The sequence below is a fragment of the Pteropus medius genome, unplaced genomic scaffold (assembly GCF_902729225.1).
Source record: "Pteropus medius unplaced genomic scaffold, Ma_sr-lr_union100, whole genome shotgun sequence".
NCBI classification, from domain to species: domain Eukaryota; kingdom Metazoa; phylum Chordata; class Mammalia; order Chiroptera; family Pteropodidae; genus Pteropus; species Pteropus medius.
Genome location: NW_024354502.1, coordinates 14143090 through 14162208, shown reverse-complemented (window position 1 = coordinate 14162208; position 19119 = coordinate 14143090). Strand labels below are relative to the sequence as shown.

Sequence of the window (19119 nt, the reverse complement as noted above, 5' to 3'; positions counted from 1 at the left end):
AACGTTGCCTGGTAAGGCTGGGAATAAATGAATTTTGTGAAAGTGCTCACTGAGCCAAAATGGAAGTCAGAAACTACCCCAAGACTTGTAAAAGGAAAAATCCTCAAGAGAAAAACATATCAGACCCAACCACTACTTAGGCAGGGCCTGGGATAAATGCATATCACAGACTTCCTTTTTCTCCTGCCACAAATGTCAAGCGCTTGGCATCTGAGTGAATTGCATTTTTCTCCGTTTCTGAACAGCTCAACCTGCAAAGGTCAGCATATCCCTCTGGGAATAATCTTTTCTTATAAATCGGAATGTTTGCACACATAACTGTAGGAAATGTTTAACATTTGCTTTGACGGGACAGCAATTTGTTCAATAGAGTGGAATTGTTCTCTTTTTTTTCCATTTTCCTGCCTGTTTGTGCATCACAGGCACCCAAATTATGGAAAGCCACTCTGAGGAGCTGCTTTCTATGGAATCAGATCATCCTGTCCACAAAACAAGCCAACGCCTTGGGCTTCCGAAAGGCAAGCTATGTTCCATCTTTTATTTACTCCAAGGGACTCATTTGTGAGAGACTTTGTTCTGAATAAAAGCAGTAATTTTCCACAGACTCCGCATACTGAAATCTTGGACAAGGGTGGAGGAGGAGGAGGAAAAGTAAAACAGAGTAAGTGCTCTGGGATCTCCTGTTTTACCTCTGTACAAATTTGCAGTGTACAGTGTTTCAAATGAGTTAATTTTGAATCTTTCTGATGTAAAGAAGGATATACAGTTCATTGAGACAACAAAGCAATTTGCTATTTGTGATCAGCTGCCTCCAATTTGATAATCAACATAAATAGTTGTGGTTCCTGAAAAATTCTTCTTCACCAGAGCCCATCTTTCTATCCATGTTGATTTGATGAAGAGCAGTATTGAGTTTGTGTGGTTATATTCATTTCTGTAGCAACAAGTGGAGACCCAAAATACGCTTATGGTGAGTACTAGACTAATCGGGAGATCACTTCGTAAATTATATAAATGTCTAACCACTATGCTGTACATCTGACACTAATATAATATCGAATGTCAAATGTAATTGAAAAAAATGCTTATAATTTTTCTTAAAAATATATTAATTAAATAAAGACTAAAAATAAACATAAGGAGGGACTGTAAAGAAGCTAACAGCATTTAGGAGTTGGTTTGGGCTGACTGCAGGAAGGGACCTGAGTCAGCGTGGCTCATTATTTTTGGACAGTTCCGGTTATTCACCACCAGAAATAGTTTCCTTTCCATTTCAGCTAAATCTTTCTACTGCTGTGTGCTGTGTGCTGTGTAAGTGCCCATGTGTGCCGGAGAAGCAGTGGCCTTCCCTAGACAAGCTACCTCTCTCCACGCATATATCCTCGTACCCTATGTCTTATCCTTTCTTGTCTTCTCAAGGGCCTCTGTCCTTCAGTTAATTCTCTCCTAGATCATCGATTTCTTTCTCTTCTTTGGCTCAATCATAAAGCACATAAACTTGCTCTATCTTATCTCAATATTGAAAAATAAAACCCCTGTAATTCATATACCCTTGTAACTATCACCTACTTCCCTACTTCGCAGTAAAACATTTCTTAAAGAATTAGCTTCCCACATCAATTTCTACTTTCCCTCTCCATGTCACTCTCCAAACCAGTGGCTTCCATCCCCATGATCTTGACAATGACTAAGGCTTCGTCGTCAAAGCCAATGGACATGTTATCTGTTCTCATGTCACTCAGCTTCTTGGGTAGGATTTCAGCTCAGGTGACCACTCCCCGCTCTTGGTTTTCATAATACTACGTTCCCCTAGTTTTCCTCCTACTTTGGGGCTGCCTCTTCTCAGGACGTTTTGTTGGTTCTTCATCCTCTACTTCTAAATGTGGACATCCCCTAGGGCTCGGTCTTTGCCCTTCTTCTTTACACCCTCCCCGGATGATTTTATCCATCCCATGTTTTTAAGTAGTATGGAAATGCTGAAGAACCCAGATAAGTCCAGCCCTAACAATTCCCATGATTTTCACATTCACATATGCAATTATTCATTGGACATTTCCACACAGATATTTAATAGGCGTCTCATATTTATTTTCCCAAACTTGTTTCTCTTGACCTCTTTGTATTCTTAGTAAATCGCACCACCATCGACAGCAGTGCTCAAGCTAAAAACCTGAAAATCATCCTTAATTTCTCTTTTCCTTGAATCTTACCTCACTCCCTCCCCACCTTTAATCTATCAGCAAATCACAACTATTCTATCTTCAAGCTGTATCTTCAGTTATTCAACTGAAGTTCTATATTCACTTCCATCTCCGAATTGTCATAATCACGCATCTGGACTATTCACAGCAGGTCCCCAAATGGTCTCTGTTTCCACTCCTGCCTGCTCACGATGTGTTCTGCAGTCTGGCAGCCAGAGTGGTGGCGGTACAGGGCTGGGGCCTGAGAGGAGGACGACGAGACCAGGTTCTATCACTGTCCGTTACTCTCATTGCACAGGGAGTGAATTCAAACCACCCCACCACGGTCTACATGGCCCCGTATGAACTAGCTTCCTTCCACCCCCTCCACTTCCCCTTCACTGTTGTAGCCACACCGGCCCCCTCCGTGTGCCTGTACCACATTGAGCTCTTTTCCGCCTCCCAGTTTTTACATTTGTTATATTTGCAACATTTTATTCCCTATATTTTCACATGACCAGCTCTTTTTCATCCTTTAGCACATGTTTTTTCTTCAGAGAGGCGTTCCTTGACTTTCCCCTGTCACTCTTGGTCAAAATAGCTAGTGAATTTCCTTGGAAGCACTTAACGCAATCTAACATGATCTCGTTCATTTGTTGGCATACTCTTTCTTTCACAGGCAGAATGTAAGCTCCCTGAGGGCAGAAACCTTGTCTCCTTCTCTCGCGATGACTGACCCAGTAAAGTGCCTAACATTTGAACACCCACCCACTTATGCTGGGTGAATTAATTCACTCAACAGCTATTATTAGAAACCCCACTACGTGCCACACACGGTTCTAAGTTCTTGACATAATCTCTGAACAAAATAGAACACAGGTGCCTGCCCTCAGAGAGCTAGTATTTTAGTGAGGGATGGGCAATAACCAAGATGGAAGTAACGATATAGTATGTCTAAAGGTGGTAAGTGCTAGGGAGGAAGTTTCTGGATGTGAATTTAGGATGTTCTCCAGGTCTCTTCCCTTGTGTGTTAAGTGGAAAAGGTATTTGCTTTGCAGATGCTTTAAATCCTAGCTTCTAGAGACGATCTATGACATCCTGAGCAATTCACCTCTTTGAGGCTCAGCTCCTTTATCTGCAAATTAGAATAATATCCACCTCGCAAGGCCGGTGTGAAGAATAAATGAATATGGATCAAATATTATCTCATCTCTACCCAGCCACCCGCCCTCACCCTATTATTCCAAGGGGGAGAGGGTATATGGTACTAGTATCTTCCTCTCTGCACCTTAACATGCTTGAAAAAAAATCAACCCAACTTTCTTAAAAATACTTAACGCATCCTTACTGAAAAAATGTGTACGAACAAGTATATAGGTAATTTAAAAGCAAACAACCAAAGCTATTTTTATAAAGAAATAATGCTTTTTTAGAGACAGCAGGAAATCCTCACCTTTAACAATTATTTTCCCTCATTCTCATTTCTTAAGTTAATTCCATTTTTGCACACCCCTATTGATAACCATGGAAGGATCTGCTATCCATGTAATCTTTCTTATCATATGTAGAAGTAAAACCGCAGAGATAATTATTTTATAGGAGGATAAAACATTTATTTCACTGGAAACACTAGTCTTTATTTTCATCATGCTGAAGTGTGTGGTTACAAACAATTTCCAATAAAACACTATCTATAATAAGCAAAAAATAAGTTAATACATTGTAAACTTACATACAGTTTCATCAATTAACAGGTTAAGAACAAATAAGCCATTTTAAGACTTTGGAGCTACATTTAGTAAAAATTTGCAAACACTCAAACCTTATCAACCCCAAGTAAGACACTAAAGAACTAGTCAAGACTTCTTCAAACCAGTTACACAAATACATGTTTATTTTTGGTTACAGTCCCCTGCTATGCACAAGACCATTGGAATGCTGGAACAATTACACATTTTAAAACGGCACAAAGCAAAGCAAGGAAACAACATGCCAGCCTTACAGAAGCTGTCTCGAAAAGTGCAAACTTTGCGTTTTCTCTTCCTGAACCACTAGGATAAGAATGGGCACCTCAGACGACACGGCAGGGTCATGAGCATGCTTTCTATACCACACCGGTGGGACATTGACTTAAACCAGGTCTCCATGCCTTTGAAGATACCTCTAGTTCTCAAGAGTGAACGGGCTTCAACTAAATATAGTGCAAATCAAATACCGAAGAGCAACAGGACAGAACACAGACCGTCCTAGGTCAACCTGCTGCTTCTCCCTCGTCGCTCGGGCACAGTGCCACACAGGACAGACTGGCGCACGAGAACCACTGCTTCTACCTAGGTGCTGACGTGGAAGGCGGAACGGCGCAGCGAATGCAGGGCCAGCACGCAGCAACCCCGGAGCAAGGCTCCAATGTTGTAGACGGGATCGGAGGCCCCCCTCTGAGTACTGAACGCCCACAGAACAGTGGGGACCATGGGGGCGGCCACAGCCAGGAGATCCACCAGGAAACTGCTGCTCCAGTACTGCCGGCCCACAGCCCCCCGGGCCGGCGGGACGATGCCGCCCAACCTTTCTTCCATGGAGCCTGCAAAATCCAGCTCTCTCATGAGGCGGTTTTCATAAGCTTCCGTATCCACCGTGGTGTATGGGGTCTCCACGGGAGACAAAAGGATGGCTGAGTTTGGATTCCTTGGAGTTAAGTCAACCACTAACGCTGAGATGGACTCCAGGAAGCTTTCTGTCGAGTCAGCCGCAGACTCATCAGGGGATGCTGAGCTCAAGGGACAGGGGTCCTGGAGCTTGAGCACATACTGAATGAGCTCCGAGACTGCAGGGCTGTAGGGCACTACATCGGTCTGCACCGCCTGCTCCACCACCATGCTGCCCTCCTCATGACCCACCGCCATGGGGAGGATCTCAAGGACCTTTGCCCCAGGGGCGGAATGAAGCAGCTCCAGGTCGCCAGCCTCTGTCATGGTGGCTGTCACCATCTCATCAAACAACTCTGTGCCATTGGCCAAGCTATCTCCCACCAGCAGCTCGCTGTCAGCCCCTTCCTCTGTGACCTGCTCCCCCAGAGACAGCCCATCTGCCATCTTGCCAAAAGGGGTATTGAGTGTGAAGCTCTTCTCTGGGGAATCATAAGGAAAGTCCAGACACAGTTCATCCCTCAGGGAGCCATTGTGGGCCATCTCCATGCTCTGAAGCAGAGACTCCAATTTCTTGTTCTGAATGTTTATGTCCACGAAGTATTTCTGAATGCCTTTATCTTTATCAGCCAAGCTGCTCCTCATCGTTTCAATGACCTGCTTGAGCTGTTTAATCTCTTTCCTGGCTTCCTTGAGGGCCAACTGGGCCTCCACCCGGTGGCATTCTTCTTCAATCCAGTCTTCTCTCATTCGGGTCAGCTGGGACTTAAGCTCCACAATTTCCGTTTCCCTACAGTGAGAAGACAAGGCGAAGAAAAATGTCAACTTTGACCCAGGCAGCAAGCAATTCTGATGCATAGCCAAGAGCCATGTTTTTCCACTTGAAACACATAGAGGTTAAATCAGTTTTGAACTGCTCCCTCCCCACCACGACTTCGATTGTAAAATAGCTAAAATAATAATAGTAACTAGAATCAGAATTTTAAAACACTACTATTGTTTTTATTCTTTTTTGAGTGCTCACCACATGTCAGACATTACACTAAGTACTTTGCAAGCATTATCTTCCAGTCAATACTTAATATTTGAAATTTTATTACTAGAACACATTAGAGTCTCTTATTCTGCTTTCATCTCTGTAGCCTACCTTTTTATATGTCTACAGTTTGTGGAAGGAAAGTCCATTTCAGTTTTAATTATCTAAGACAGAAGGCAGACTGATAAGTTTTAGCATTGCAAAATTGTTCTGATCATATTCCAATGATGATTAAATTTTTTAATCATAAAATGTTACATGTTGCAAGGACTTTGTGAAAGTTGATTATTCTATCTCCTCTCAGGTAAGATGATAGTGAATCCATCCTACACTGAAAAGAAACTATCCTATTATCTTAAATCCTTCATAGGACTCTATTTCAAGATCTTTATTAAAAAATTCTTCATTACATATAATTTCTTCACAGTCAATGTAAATATATGTCTTTATATTCTCAGTAGATGTGAAGACCAGGTAGTCGGGATCCTGATATATATGAAGAGATGTCAATATAGCTGCTTTAAGTTTAGGCTTGAATACTTTCCAGTTTCACTGCTTTCATACCTCCCTCCCATGACTGCTTGAACCCACCCATTGGTTCCTCAAATCATAAACCAAAGACTTCCAGAAAGCAGGGGACTCATGGCACCCGTTACCTGGGTTCATAGCTACCTGGCTCAGAAATCCACTCATCCATCCTAAAATGTTCCAGGGGAAAACTGTTAATCAGAGAATCTGGCCTGCTCTAAGATGTCAAAGGTCTTTTCTCTCTGAGATAAAATCTCTTAAGCATGGACTGTTTTTTTTTTTTTTTGCTTTTTTTTTTTAATCTTAGCACTTGGCCAAGAATAACGAACCTCTTCCTTCAGCACAGAAATAGTTTGCAAGAATCACAATGCACACAGCCATCCACTCTCTCGAAGAGATAAACAGAGCTCGATGGGGGCTCACTGTGTGTGAGCCATTCTGCTGAAGTATGGATTGTTCCTGCAATGTTCCTGCCATTTAAAAATAGTCAGGCGCACACCCAACTCACGTCAAAGCCGTACACACCCAGAAGAAACGGAAGGCCCCTCTCACCTGGGAGGGTCTCCCTAACTCCTGACATAGCAAAATCACACAGGATTATACAAATGGCTCTTTTGAGAGATTTAAGAAATATGACAAAAACTGAGTGAAATCGCATTTCTTCTGTTCTAGTTTTCTATAGTGTGAGTTCATACTTCATTTCATAGAAAAAGAAACTGTCCTAAACCGTCAAGTGCGGGGAACACAGTCACCTCTCGTGGAGTCGGCGCTCAGACTCCTTCAGCTTGGTCCTCAGGTGCCTCACTGCCACCTCTTTCTGCTGCAGAGGGGTCAAGTACTGCTCTGGGTTTGGGGGTTTGACGCCATGATTTTCACCGCAGGACATGTACCTTCCAGACCGCCTGAAACAACCCAAGTTATGAAATGTTAATTTTTGCCCCGTTTCTTTTTATATAAAAAAGAAAAGTTAAGGCACAGCGAACAGTTTGAGAAGGAATGGCAGCTGTAGGTGGGGGGTATTAAACCTCAGTAATGTGTGACCTCAGTGCAGGGGGATTGTTATACCTGCCAATCATCTTAGGATGTTCATTCCTTGGAAGATTGCGGGAGGCGGGGGGATGTTTGTGGAGGACGTGGGGAGAGGGAGGATTTTCCTATGGCTTTGGAATGATCTCATACGAAATAATGCACAATTGTCCATGGGCTTGCCTGTCAGTTCAGAGTAACAAGCTGCTACACTACAGGACAATGACGTGGGGGCAGGCGGGAGGGGAAGAAGGGAGCGAGATGACCTAACTTTCCACACAATGTGCCCCTAAGGGCCCGATTGTTATTAGTTGAAATCGAATTGTTCTGCAATCAGCCCCTGGGGGGAGGGCGCTGACTCGGTGGCCAGTTTCCGTTTTTTTTTTGAGGGGAACAAGGACAGGGCACTCTCCCCAGCGGGTGTTCTGTAGGAGAGGGGCCGGGTGTTCTTCAAAACGCCCCCAGCTTGAATCCGGGCCCCTCTCAGTCCAGGCCGAGGAGCACCCCTGCTGCCTGAGAACCGACGAAGGGGAACGGGAGGCCCAGAGGCAGAGGGCTGGAGGAGAGGGGCTGGCGGCTTCTTCTCTGACCCTGGACCCGGCCCGGGCACTGCGCTTGCCCTGTTCCACCTGTGCGTGCAATCCAGCCCGGTGGCCTGAGGCCATGCCCATCCTGGCCATGCCCAGCGCTCCCGTGCCCCGTCACAGCCGGTCTGGACGTGTAGTTCCTTCTTTCCGCCTCCCCAGCCCCACTCCCACACGGACTAATTCCCCGTCTGACCCTTAGATCTCATTCCAACCTCGCTTCCTCAGGGAGGCCTCCCTGGACCCCTCCAGATTGGGCTGGACGCCCTTCCCACCCTGTTACATATACATATACTTGCGGAATAATTTTAACGAGTTTTTGTCATTCGATGAAAACGTTCCCCTTCCCCGGGCGGCAGGCGCGGGGACCGGCTCTGCTGTTAACCGGTCTGTCCCCAGCACTTCACACGGCACCTGGTGAAACTCGTTGCTCAACACATATCTGGTGTCTGCACGAATGAACGAATGAACGCGTCCTTCTGCCCTGTCCTTAGGGAACCGGCAGGACCTGCCTCCTGCCTCTGAGTGGCTTTTCCTCCCTACCCAGTCACCACTGGACTGCTGCCCCTTACTTAGCAGAGATTGTGGCTTCCGTGCTTTCTGTAGCAGCCCTTGAACAGTTCGCTAAGTGTAGGAAAGGAATGAGAAGTGTCCTCCTGCAGAATAAGGCGGTGGATCAGGAGTTACGTAACATTTTCTTTTCTTTTTTTTTTTTTAAGAAAACTTACCAAGTAGGACAAATGAAGACCCATGAATTGGAAGACCAACAGCACTCACCTCATGATGGGGCTGCAGTCACTTCCTTTATAGGAGCCAGAGTTGCTGCTACTTGGGGAAGAAGGTGCGTAACCGGGGTGAACGCTGACAGGGCTCAGCTGGTTCCTGCACAGCACAGACAGGAGGTCCTTTTCCCGTGGGGACGGTGGGCTGTTGCCAGACTTGTGCGATGAAACTCCATTACTTCGCCCATGGGGACCTCGACTAGGGGCAAAGCATGAAAAAAAAAAAATGTTAAAATCCTTGGGGCTGCCCGATGCTAATGCTTTACTCCTTAAAGCTAGTGACTACTAAGGAAATCCAATTTATAGAGTTGAAAGGGGCAATGTAATCATTAGTGCAAACTGTCCTTATGAGTGAGCAACCTTCTTCCCACCTGCTCGATATTTTCTCTCCTGTGTTGCTGGCACAAGCAACCTCTCCCTTTGCTGCTCTTTCAAATTGTTTCTGACCACAAAGCTTGTTTTGGATTAAACCCAACTGCCTGCTAGGAATACAAATCATGTAGAGCATTGATTTGGTTTAGGTTCATTTTGGAGGCTGTTTTGAAGATGTGCTTTTTGTTCCAGTATACCTGATTCAGCTTAAAAATCCTTGGGTTTGGTTCAGGTAAGGTGGTTCATTTGGAGGATGGGGAAGAAGGGTTTGACCATAAAGAAGGAGAAAACAGGACAGATAAACAGCCCACATAAATGTTCAATGTATCAAGTCGATAATTTTAACCAAATATATATATTTTTTTCCTTTTTTTCCATCCACAATGACTCAGCACAATCTTTATCATTTAACTTCTGAAATGTGGTTAACAGCACCCTCTTCGTGCCCTGGCTTCTCATCTTGCCCCCTCCAGCAAGGAGGCTGACCCTGCGGCTGGAGTGGCCTTTCTGAACTGGAACTGGAATATCATTGCCTTCCTCAAAGCCATTTAACGGCTCCTCCACTGCTTCCAGAATGAAGGCCAGATTCTTAATACGGCCAACAGGTCCAATCCCATCACCCTGTCCAGCCCCTCCTCTGCCACTCCGCCCTCCGCCCTCTATTCCAGCATTCCACGTGACTTACAGTTTCCTGATGATCCATCATCTTTATACTTTTGAACTTACACATTGGCTAAAATGTTCTCCTGCTCCCTACCCTAAGCCTCTGACTACCTCCTACTTTGAAACTGATGGGAGCCTACTCTGGGCAGCCTTCTCTGGATTCTTCTTCTCCTAGGCTGGTATAGGTACCACTCCTTGGTGCCTCCTAACATTCTGTGCAAACCTCCACTGTGAAACATCGCACTGCATCACGACACACTCATCTTTCCCAGTGGACTAGGGCGTCCTGAGGGCAGGAACACGTTCTGTGCTTTTACATCTCCACTAATGCTTGGGACATGCTAGGTGCTCTCTCAGTGACTGCTAAATGGAAAAACCGAGTCCTGCCACTGACACTTACTAGGAACTTAGGTAAGTAAGCCGCTTAATATATGGGTACCGTATATAGTAACCTATCCTGTCTTCCTCACAGAGTTGATGTGAAAATCAAAGAACACATGTGAATGTATTCAAGAAGTTGTTTAAGGGCAATTCGACTGTAGAGTATTATTATAGAATAAACTTGTTTAGACTTACTCTAGTTCCAGAGATTTGACACCCACTAGTGTAAGGTGGCATCTTGAAAATGTTAAAATTACTTAAATAGGATAATAGTGCTGTGTCAGGAAAATCTCTTAATGACTTTACAAGAAAATGAAAGGGAACAACGTATCTTTCATATATCAGTACTTACTCCTTTTTGATAATGCCCTCTGCAATTTTAATGACAACTGCATGCAAGACACATCTTAATGAGAAAAGTGTGTAAATGTGAATGCGAATGTGTGTGTTTGTGGATGTACTTGGCTCCAAGACCACAATTACTTATTTAAAATCAAATATCATTTCAACTAGCTGTCAGCCCAGTACATCACCATATTCTAAAGTTAAAAAGGTCTTAACTGGACTCTGCCTCCTTTTCATGCAAAGGGGACACTTTATTTGGAACAGATGGGCTGATGGCTTTGTGACAAACCGACTTCAGCAGCCCCGTGGTGGGCAGGACTTCAGGAATAGCTGAAAAGAACATGTATTCTGGTTTGGATTGGCTTCTCCATGCTTCACTTCTAAGTCTGGCACCAACCAGCCTTATTTCTTAATGTGCCTGTGAGAAATTTGGAGGAGTAACCATTACAAGTTAGGAGAGAAAGTACAGAACTATCACTAATTTTGACCAGAGGAATTCTATTCTGAGTTCACCTTCACTGAGGACCTTCTGTGACCCTAGTCCCATTCCAGATGCTTTATGAACACTGTTTCACTTAATTCTGATGACCACCCTATAAAGCTGATACAATTATTACCTCCCTTTCATGTTATGTGAAGCATGCGAAGTATCTGAGGCTTAGGAGAAAAATAACTGGTCCAAGAACATATCTGAACTGGGAATTAAATCCAGGTATTTTAACTTTACAGAAATGTCTCCTACTTTACACACATGGACTACACTGTTTTAGGCTTGTAAACAGGTGTATTAGGTAGCGGCTAGGTATGTGGTTATTACCTGAGGAATTCACCACTGACTTCTTTAGTGCAGTACGTGTATTAAGACACAAATTAAATTAGATGAGCAGACTGTGTAAGAAGTCATCTGCTACACAGAATAAAGCAAAACTTCTTAAGATATTAAGCATTACTTAAGGTGTAATCAGGTATTCAAATACGTTTCAGGAAATGAGTTATTAGACTGTAATAGCTAACTTAAAGAAACTACATACGTAAAAATGTCAATTCTGTTCCTTACATTTAGTTTAGTTCAAAGGCTAACATTTTGGGTACAAAGTCATCGTGGATGATGATAAAATGTTTTTAAAATGGAGAAGCCAGGATTCCATATCGGTCACGGCTGTGAACAGACAAGCCCAATGCTACCCTCATCAGCCCACCCTAGACTCCGTGGTCTGGTGGACAAGAATGCAGTCCACAGAGAGGACAAAGAGCCCTGCTGACCCCACTCCTTTCTCAAAACCTAACTCACTAAATGGAAAGTGAGGGAAAGGGAGAAAGAAGAAAGGATCCTCACGAGGAGTTTCTATTCCCCAGCCGTTGCCCTTTACCCAAGTAACGTCACCATCAATACCATCAGCATCATCACCGTCACCATCACCGTCACCATGATCACTGTTAAAGGCTGAATCGCGTCCCTCCCAAATCCATAGGTCGATGCCTTAACCCCTAGCACCTAAAAATGTGCGTATTTGGAAACAAGGCTTTCAAAAATGTAATTAAGTTAAAATTAGGCCGTTAGGGTGGGTCCCAATCCAATTTGAATAGTATCCTTATAAGAAGAGGAAATGTGGACACAGACAGGCACAGAGAAAAGACTGTGAAGAAACAGGGACGAGATGGCCATCTACGAGCCAAGGACACAGGCCTCAGAAGAAGCCAGTCCTGCTGACACCCTGATCCGTGCTAACAGCCTCCAAAATTGTGAGAAAGGAAATGTCTGTTGTTTAAGCCACCTAGTCTGTGGCAAACTAATGTGATCATTGTCACCCTAATCATCGCCACTCACATCACCACCAACAGCAGCAGCGGCATCATGTCCATTAGCAATTTTACCACTACTGACTAAAACAAGCATTTATCGGACCTTTTACTAAGTTCTGAACACCATGCTAAATATATATGTTTATATATTTTACTATTTATATAAATTTTTATATACTTATTTTTATGTATTTTGTAAACTATTTATTCTCGAGGAAAGTCTACCCACCAAGCCACCGAAATACATATTTTTAAATAAAAAAATATTTATTTTATATATTTATTTATATAAATTATATTTATATAATATTTACGTAAATATTTGTGTGTGTGTGTGTGTGTGTGTGTGTGTGTGTGTATAATTCAGCTCACTTCGCTCAGTGAGGCAGATGCCATTGTCACCCCATTTTCCAGAGTATGAAACAGAGGCTCAGACCTCCAGGTCAAACACCTAATAAACAATGGAAGGTGAATTCAAGTCCAGGTCTGTCTGACTCCAAATCCCAAGGTTTTTGTTTTTCCTTCACACTTCTGTCTGCCTCTGATCAGATTAGCATTTTAGTTTAAAAAAGAGAATTCTTCAGAAATATCAGCAGACTTGGCCTTCTCTAAGAAGAGATCACTGGTAAATCTTGAATGTTTTGTTTTCAAAATCCCGTCAAAAGTATTCTCACCAACTCCACCTCTTTATCGAATGTTCCCACCATTCTCCCTTTTGGGAACTAACTCTCCACAGAGAAAAGTCATTTATTATAGGAGGAGCGAGCCAGCTGAAAGGATCGCAAGCTGTGGCAGAGTTTGGCATGGAAACCCGGCCCATCTCAAGGGGCCTGCGGAACACAAAGATTACGTGAAATGCCTGACATACTCCACCACGGAAATCTACTGATGGTGCTCTGCACCTGGGTCAGATAAGAAAAAGTGAGGATAATGAATGAGACATTGCCAATTTCAACTTTCCATCTATTAAGCATATATCTAATTTGCACAGAGTTATGTATAGCTATTTTATGTTTAACACACCGATTTTTAATCACTTAGAAAAATCATGGATTCCAGACTAGAATATTTTCTCTAGGTCACTCAGTATTATTGACATTACTTTGGAATCGAACTGCAAAGACAAATTCCTTTGAAATGCTTAATAAAACTGGCGTCTTCAAAACTAAACAGAAACAAACTCATAGATACAGAGAACACACTGATGACTGCCAGATGGGTAGGCGGTTAGGGGACTGGGTGAAAAAGGGGAAGGGATTAACAAGTATAAATTAGTAGTTACGAAATAGTCATGGGGATGTGAAGTACAGCATAGGGAATATAGTCAATAATATTGTAATAACTCTATCTAGTGTCAGGTGGGTACTAGACTAATTGAGAGGACCATTTTGTAAATTATACAAATATCTAAACATTATGCTGTACACCTGAAACTAATATAAAATAATATTGAATGTTAACTCTAATTTAAAAAGAAAATTTAAAAAAGAAGGCACGATTAAGAGTAAAGCCACATGATTTTATAGACCTAAATGTTCTATGTACTTGGGTGGTTTGGTAGATAAACTTTCCCCGAGAGAATAAAAGGTATTTGAGGAGGAAGTAAGAGTTATGGACATTTGAAAAAAAATGGTAGAGGGCTAGGACACAAGAGAAAGTTTGTGGCTGAAATGACCTGAGCTTTGAAATGATAAGTCTTAAGTCACACCATGGAGAATATTACAAAAATGAGGTCTCCAAACTATCATCTAGGCTTGTAGGACATCACCTACAGGCAGTAGAAAACTATAAATAAAATAAAATGATAAAATTGGCTTTTTCAGGCCCTTTCATTTTTATTTTGCTTCTCTGTTCTTTGATACTATGTACCATAGGTATGTGCTAATTTTTTGAATGGTTTAGATAAATGATTTATTCTCAGAGCAAGCCATGTCTGATTTATATGGAGACTGTTTTTATTCACGTCCTGTGATCCCAGAGGCACTTTATTTCCCAAACAGATGCTGTTTGGGAATAGAGAAATTGTGTTTTTTCACTGTGTACTTCTCTCTTTTGTTACAGCTTTGTCTGGCTTCAGCTTTGTTTTTAACAAACTGTACACTTAGATTTCAGGTCCCTTTATAAACATCAGCCAAAGCTTCTGCTCACCCAAGAGAAATGAGAAATATTTGCTTGCTGACTCCTAGAAATGCAAGCTTTTAGAAACTAAACAGTTTTCTTCCAAGAAGGGACCTTAGAAAGTCATGTAGTCCAACCCCTTCTTTACAAATGTGAACACTGTGGCCCAGGACAGTGAAGTGACTTGACCAACGTCTAAAGACCAATCATCCGCAAGTGTCCTCTGGCTCACTCCATCGCTTTGTTCAAGTCCCTGTACAGAGCTCGCCTCATCACAGATGTCCCCTGGAACCAGCCTAAGAAAAGTATGCCTCCCACCCCATTAATCTCTATATCCTTTCCCTGCACGTTTTAAATTTATTTGTTTGTTTGTTTATCATCTTTCTTTCCCTACTAGGATGAATATAATTTTCATGGAGTTCTGTTCACTGCTATATCTCCAGAACATATCTCATAGTAGATGCTCAATAAATACTTGTTGAATGACTAAATAAAACCACTGCTGGTAGCAGAGAATCCTGGTACTTACAACCTGTCCTGCCAAATTGAACTCCCATTTCCCCACAGCCCTTCTCTCCGCCCATCCAAACGAGCATTTGTTGACGCTTACTATGCTCTAAGCACTGATCCCACACTTTACATGTGTTAACCAATTTAATCCTAAAAATAAACCCTATGAGGTAGGTATGACTATAACCCTATTTTACAGACGAGGCAGCTGAGGCATAGAGAAGTTAAGCAACAACTTCTCGGGGCCACACAGCCTGTAGGTGGTGGAGCTGGCATTCAACCCAAGGGAGCCTGGCTCCAGAGCCCCACACACTGAGCTACCGCCTCTTTCAGGGGTGGCCACCCATGCCTATGAACTTCATACTCCCCACACCCCTTCCCCAAGTGAATATTGGGGGTGGCTAGAAGGTCACAGTGCTTCTTTCACAAAAATGAAAAAAGAAAGCTCAGCTAGAGGAAAGAGGGTGAATTCAGGTAAGAGACGACAGACTCACGAAGGGCAGGCAGGGCGGGACGTGAGAGACTAGCTTGATACCCAGATGAAAACACAAGTGAGTGAGGAAAAGAGAAAGGGGAGAGAAGGAGTGAACACAGAGCCAAGGACTGGACGAGAGACAGCCGTGGGTGGACAGACATAAGCCAAGTCACGTGACCACACAGGTAGAGTAGGGAAAAGTACCAACTTCAAATCACTGTTAAAAACACACACACGCTGCTCAATGAAAAATAATAAAATACGAATGAACAGTCATCCAGGTGGTTCTACAGAAAGTACAGGGTAAGTCACCTGTGTAAAGCATTTTAATAATTACAGAGCAGGAGACAGTGCCTACTTGCGTGAAAAAGAAGACCGCTTGCTTCCTGCAGCAGACATATGGACCTCAGGAGCGGAAATGCTGCCAGTGCTGCTCGAAGAGCTAAAATCAGCTTCACTACCTGAAAAACAACAGGGGAGAGAGAGGCATGAAGGAACGGAGGCTGAGAATGTGCTGGCCAGTCCCCTGCCTTCCAAGGGCCCTGGCTCCCTGCGTTTGTACTCTTAACTCAGCACCTGGCAGGCTTCCAGAGCGCCCAGGCTCTCAGTGTTTTCCTCACAGCAGACAAGAGAAGACGCAAACACAAGGACCTCATTTCTCAAACACAGCTTAGAAGCAGAGTCAGGCTGGTCTCATAAACAAGCGCCAGTCCTCTGGCAGACTATGGACGGTGACCCACGTCGCGGAGAAGTGCAGGCCTATGAGTCGCACCACCATCCACACGCCACCCAAACTTCATGCAAAACGAAAAGCATACTTGTGAGTCCAAAAGTAGTTTTTCCAAGAGAGTTTATGTTTGGGCTTTTGTCGTCAGCTAGCCATACTTGAATGTGGCACGTTAGGGTCTGCAGATAATCAACCAGTTAGAAGCAGTCAGGAAGAAAGCCTGGGCTCCAGATAACCGCTGGAACGACACTATCTGATTACTGACTTTCCCTGACTGCAGCTGCAGTTTTTCTATAGAAAACAGAACCTTAATGAAAAGCAGGAATTTAACATGTCCAAACAGAATGAAAAAGTTCCCAGTGACAGTGGTGGGACCTCTGAATTATATTGAAATTTAAAATTTTAGTTTTTAGGGGCTATGGAAGCATCGTTCATTACGGTACAAAAATTATATTCTGAGTACAGACTAGAGAATGGTATGTAATAAGAAACATGCTGTGTGGTAAAATAATTAATATAAATTCATCTGTAACAACAAAAAAGCATAGTTCTGAAGCTGTAATAATGGAAATATTACATGTACTGCCTGGGGAAGGGAAGGGGAATAGAAGAGACAAGAGAGAACAAGTGGGAAGAAGAGAGGATTAAAAAAAAAATTCCATATGCTTTTGGAAAACAAATCTAAGTGTACCATTTGATTTGACTTTGCCTCTCAACTCCTACAACACAATTTCTGGTTTAGAACCTGGAGTCAGCTCGCATTTCTGAGTTGAGGAAAATATGAATAATCTAAATACCTTGAGTTTCTAACAAGCAGTGAACAGTAATTATTATAATAAAAGCTATATATTGAGTGCTTAGGAGGTTCCAAAGCTAATGAGATGCTGTCTATTCTTTGTGTCTTTTGACAACTTTGCAAGGCAGGCACTGGAAAGACCAAAGCTGATGTGCACTAGGCTTGTGGGTGACAAATCCTGCCCAGGACCAAATCCCTGAGCTACTTCTACAAACCATACACCACCATCTCCCTGATGGCGAGATGAGCCATACATGCAAGATGAGCCCAGACTGGCCCTCTGGTGAACGGATCCTCCCACTGACGGTTGTATTAGTTTCGCTCGAGGGGAAAGTAAGCAACAGCAAGACAGCGAGAAAGAAATCCCTTTCCTGGCTTCCGAGACCTCTCAGGAAGTTCAGCCCCTTCCAGAAAAGCGATCAAGAATGACCCCTGGAACAGATGACAGCAGTGAATTTCAGCTCCCAGCGGCATTCTAGGAGGTTTAGGGTGGCAATTTATTAGGATGGGGACAAGCTATTCCTTCTGGATTTCAGAGACTTTGTCCAATGATGTAATAACTCCAGAAACTCCTCAAACTTAATTAGTTGCCTCTGAGTGATGCACTGGCTAAACTGCAATATTTCACAGTCTCAGAGATTGATGATTGCTGGTGGCATCCAGGAACAGCGTAATCCTGACAGCCTAATTCAGCCAGCTTGGTCTGCTAGTAAATTACCAGCTTGGTTATTAAATGATAAAGATGGATGATACTCAAAAATAGATATTGTGGTTGCAGCCATCAGGTTTAAGATATTATTTTCTAAAGTAAAATTATTACTGAGACACCCAATTTTCATCCTTAACAGACACACAAAAAGCCATCGATTATAATTCAGTGGCACACACAGAAGTGGAAATTCTAGAATAGAAACAGACAATTGCTGAAAATCCACTGTTGCCTTGTGATACCTTTGATTGCGGTAATCATGTACTCTGAACTGAAGGGAAAACTTCGTTCTACACATTTTTGCTCCGGGAACTAAATATAGTGAATCTTATGTATTTGCAGGGTGGAAGCTCACTTTGTTCCTGTGCGTTACTAACTTGTCTTCTGCACATCTGAAAGAGATTAGAAGACTCATTCCGGGTCCCCAGCAGCTGCATTCAGGACTATCTGAGTAACATGACAGTGAAACATGTATATGTTTCTTCTCAATTATTTCAGTTGATGATTTGAAAAAATACAAACTATTTGCAGTTTGGTTAATGTAAAGTCAATGCACTCTTTTTAAGGGATACATAGAGAAGTCGATTTTCCTACCTCGTCTGATATGCTCTCCCCACATTTACTAAGTAAGATAACTAAGAAGCAAGCTGGAGACCTGAGAATCTTCGATTTATATATTAGTTGGCAACAAAGATACAAGGAAGGAGAAGTGCCCTTTATTCACTTCCTTTAAACAGTGTGATCGACTAGGTCACTGTTGTGGGTGCTCCAGTTCACTGCTCTTTTGGATTACTAAAATCATACAAAAAGAGTACCTAACCTAAAAATATAAGCCCTGAATCAGACAGCCTGGGTTCAAATCCCACCTCTACTACTTACAAGAGGGAGGATTTGAGGCACGTTACTTCAGCTCTCTGTGCCTCGGTTTCCTAATCTGTGAAATGGAGATGATAACCATAGCATCTGCCTCATGGTTATTGTAAGCAATGGATGTATGTACGCATTCATATATGTGTGCGCATATACAAACCTGATCTTCGTTGTAAGCTCTCAATAAATGTTGGCCATTGTTATTATTCTGAAGTAGTTAAAAGACAGCTTTTATTACACTATACATTTCCTTTGTAGAAAATTTAAGCGACATGTGATCCAGAGGGAAAATGGTGGTCTTACTTGCATTACCACACACACACACACACACACACACACACACACACAGGGTAACCTTTTGGTATATAGCTATTCGGCACTCATACTTAATACATTATTATGTAAGCTAATTTTTTTTTAATATGTGAATATCTTTAAAACATACCAGTTTTGTTCTAGTAAATCAATGAATATGTAGGCTATGTCCAATTTTCCTATTATTAGTAACAAACAGTAAGTGCCAGAAACTATCCTAAGCATCTTTTATGTATTATGTCATTTATTTCTCA

At 42.7% G+C, this 19119-nt stretch overlaps 1 protein-coding gene across 4 annotated transcripts in view; it reads right to left on the bottom strand.

Annotated features, from left to right (window-relative positions):
- Positions 1-3768: 3768 nt before the first annotated feature.
- Positions 3769-19119, bottom strand: part of SYBU (syntabulin) — a 66067-nt gene continuing 50716 nt past the window's right edge. For all 4 annotated transcript variants that reach the window (XM_039853531.1, XM_039853532.1, XM_039853529.1 and 1 more), the window contains 4 exons: positions 15807-15909; positions 8777-8980; positions 7142-7291; positions 3769-5615 (listed from right to left, as the gene is read on the bottom strand). In XM_039853531.1, coding sequence (XP_039709465.1) covers positions 4511-5615; positions 7142-7291; positions 8777-8980; positions 15807-15909 — 1562 coding nt within the window. In that variant the 3' untranslated portion in view covers positions 3769-4510. The remainder of the gene's footprint in view (positions 5616-7141; positions 7292-8776; positions 8981-15806; positions 15910-19119) is intronic.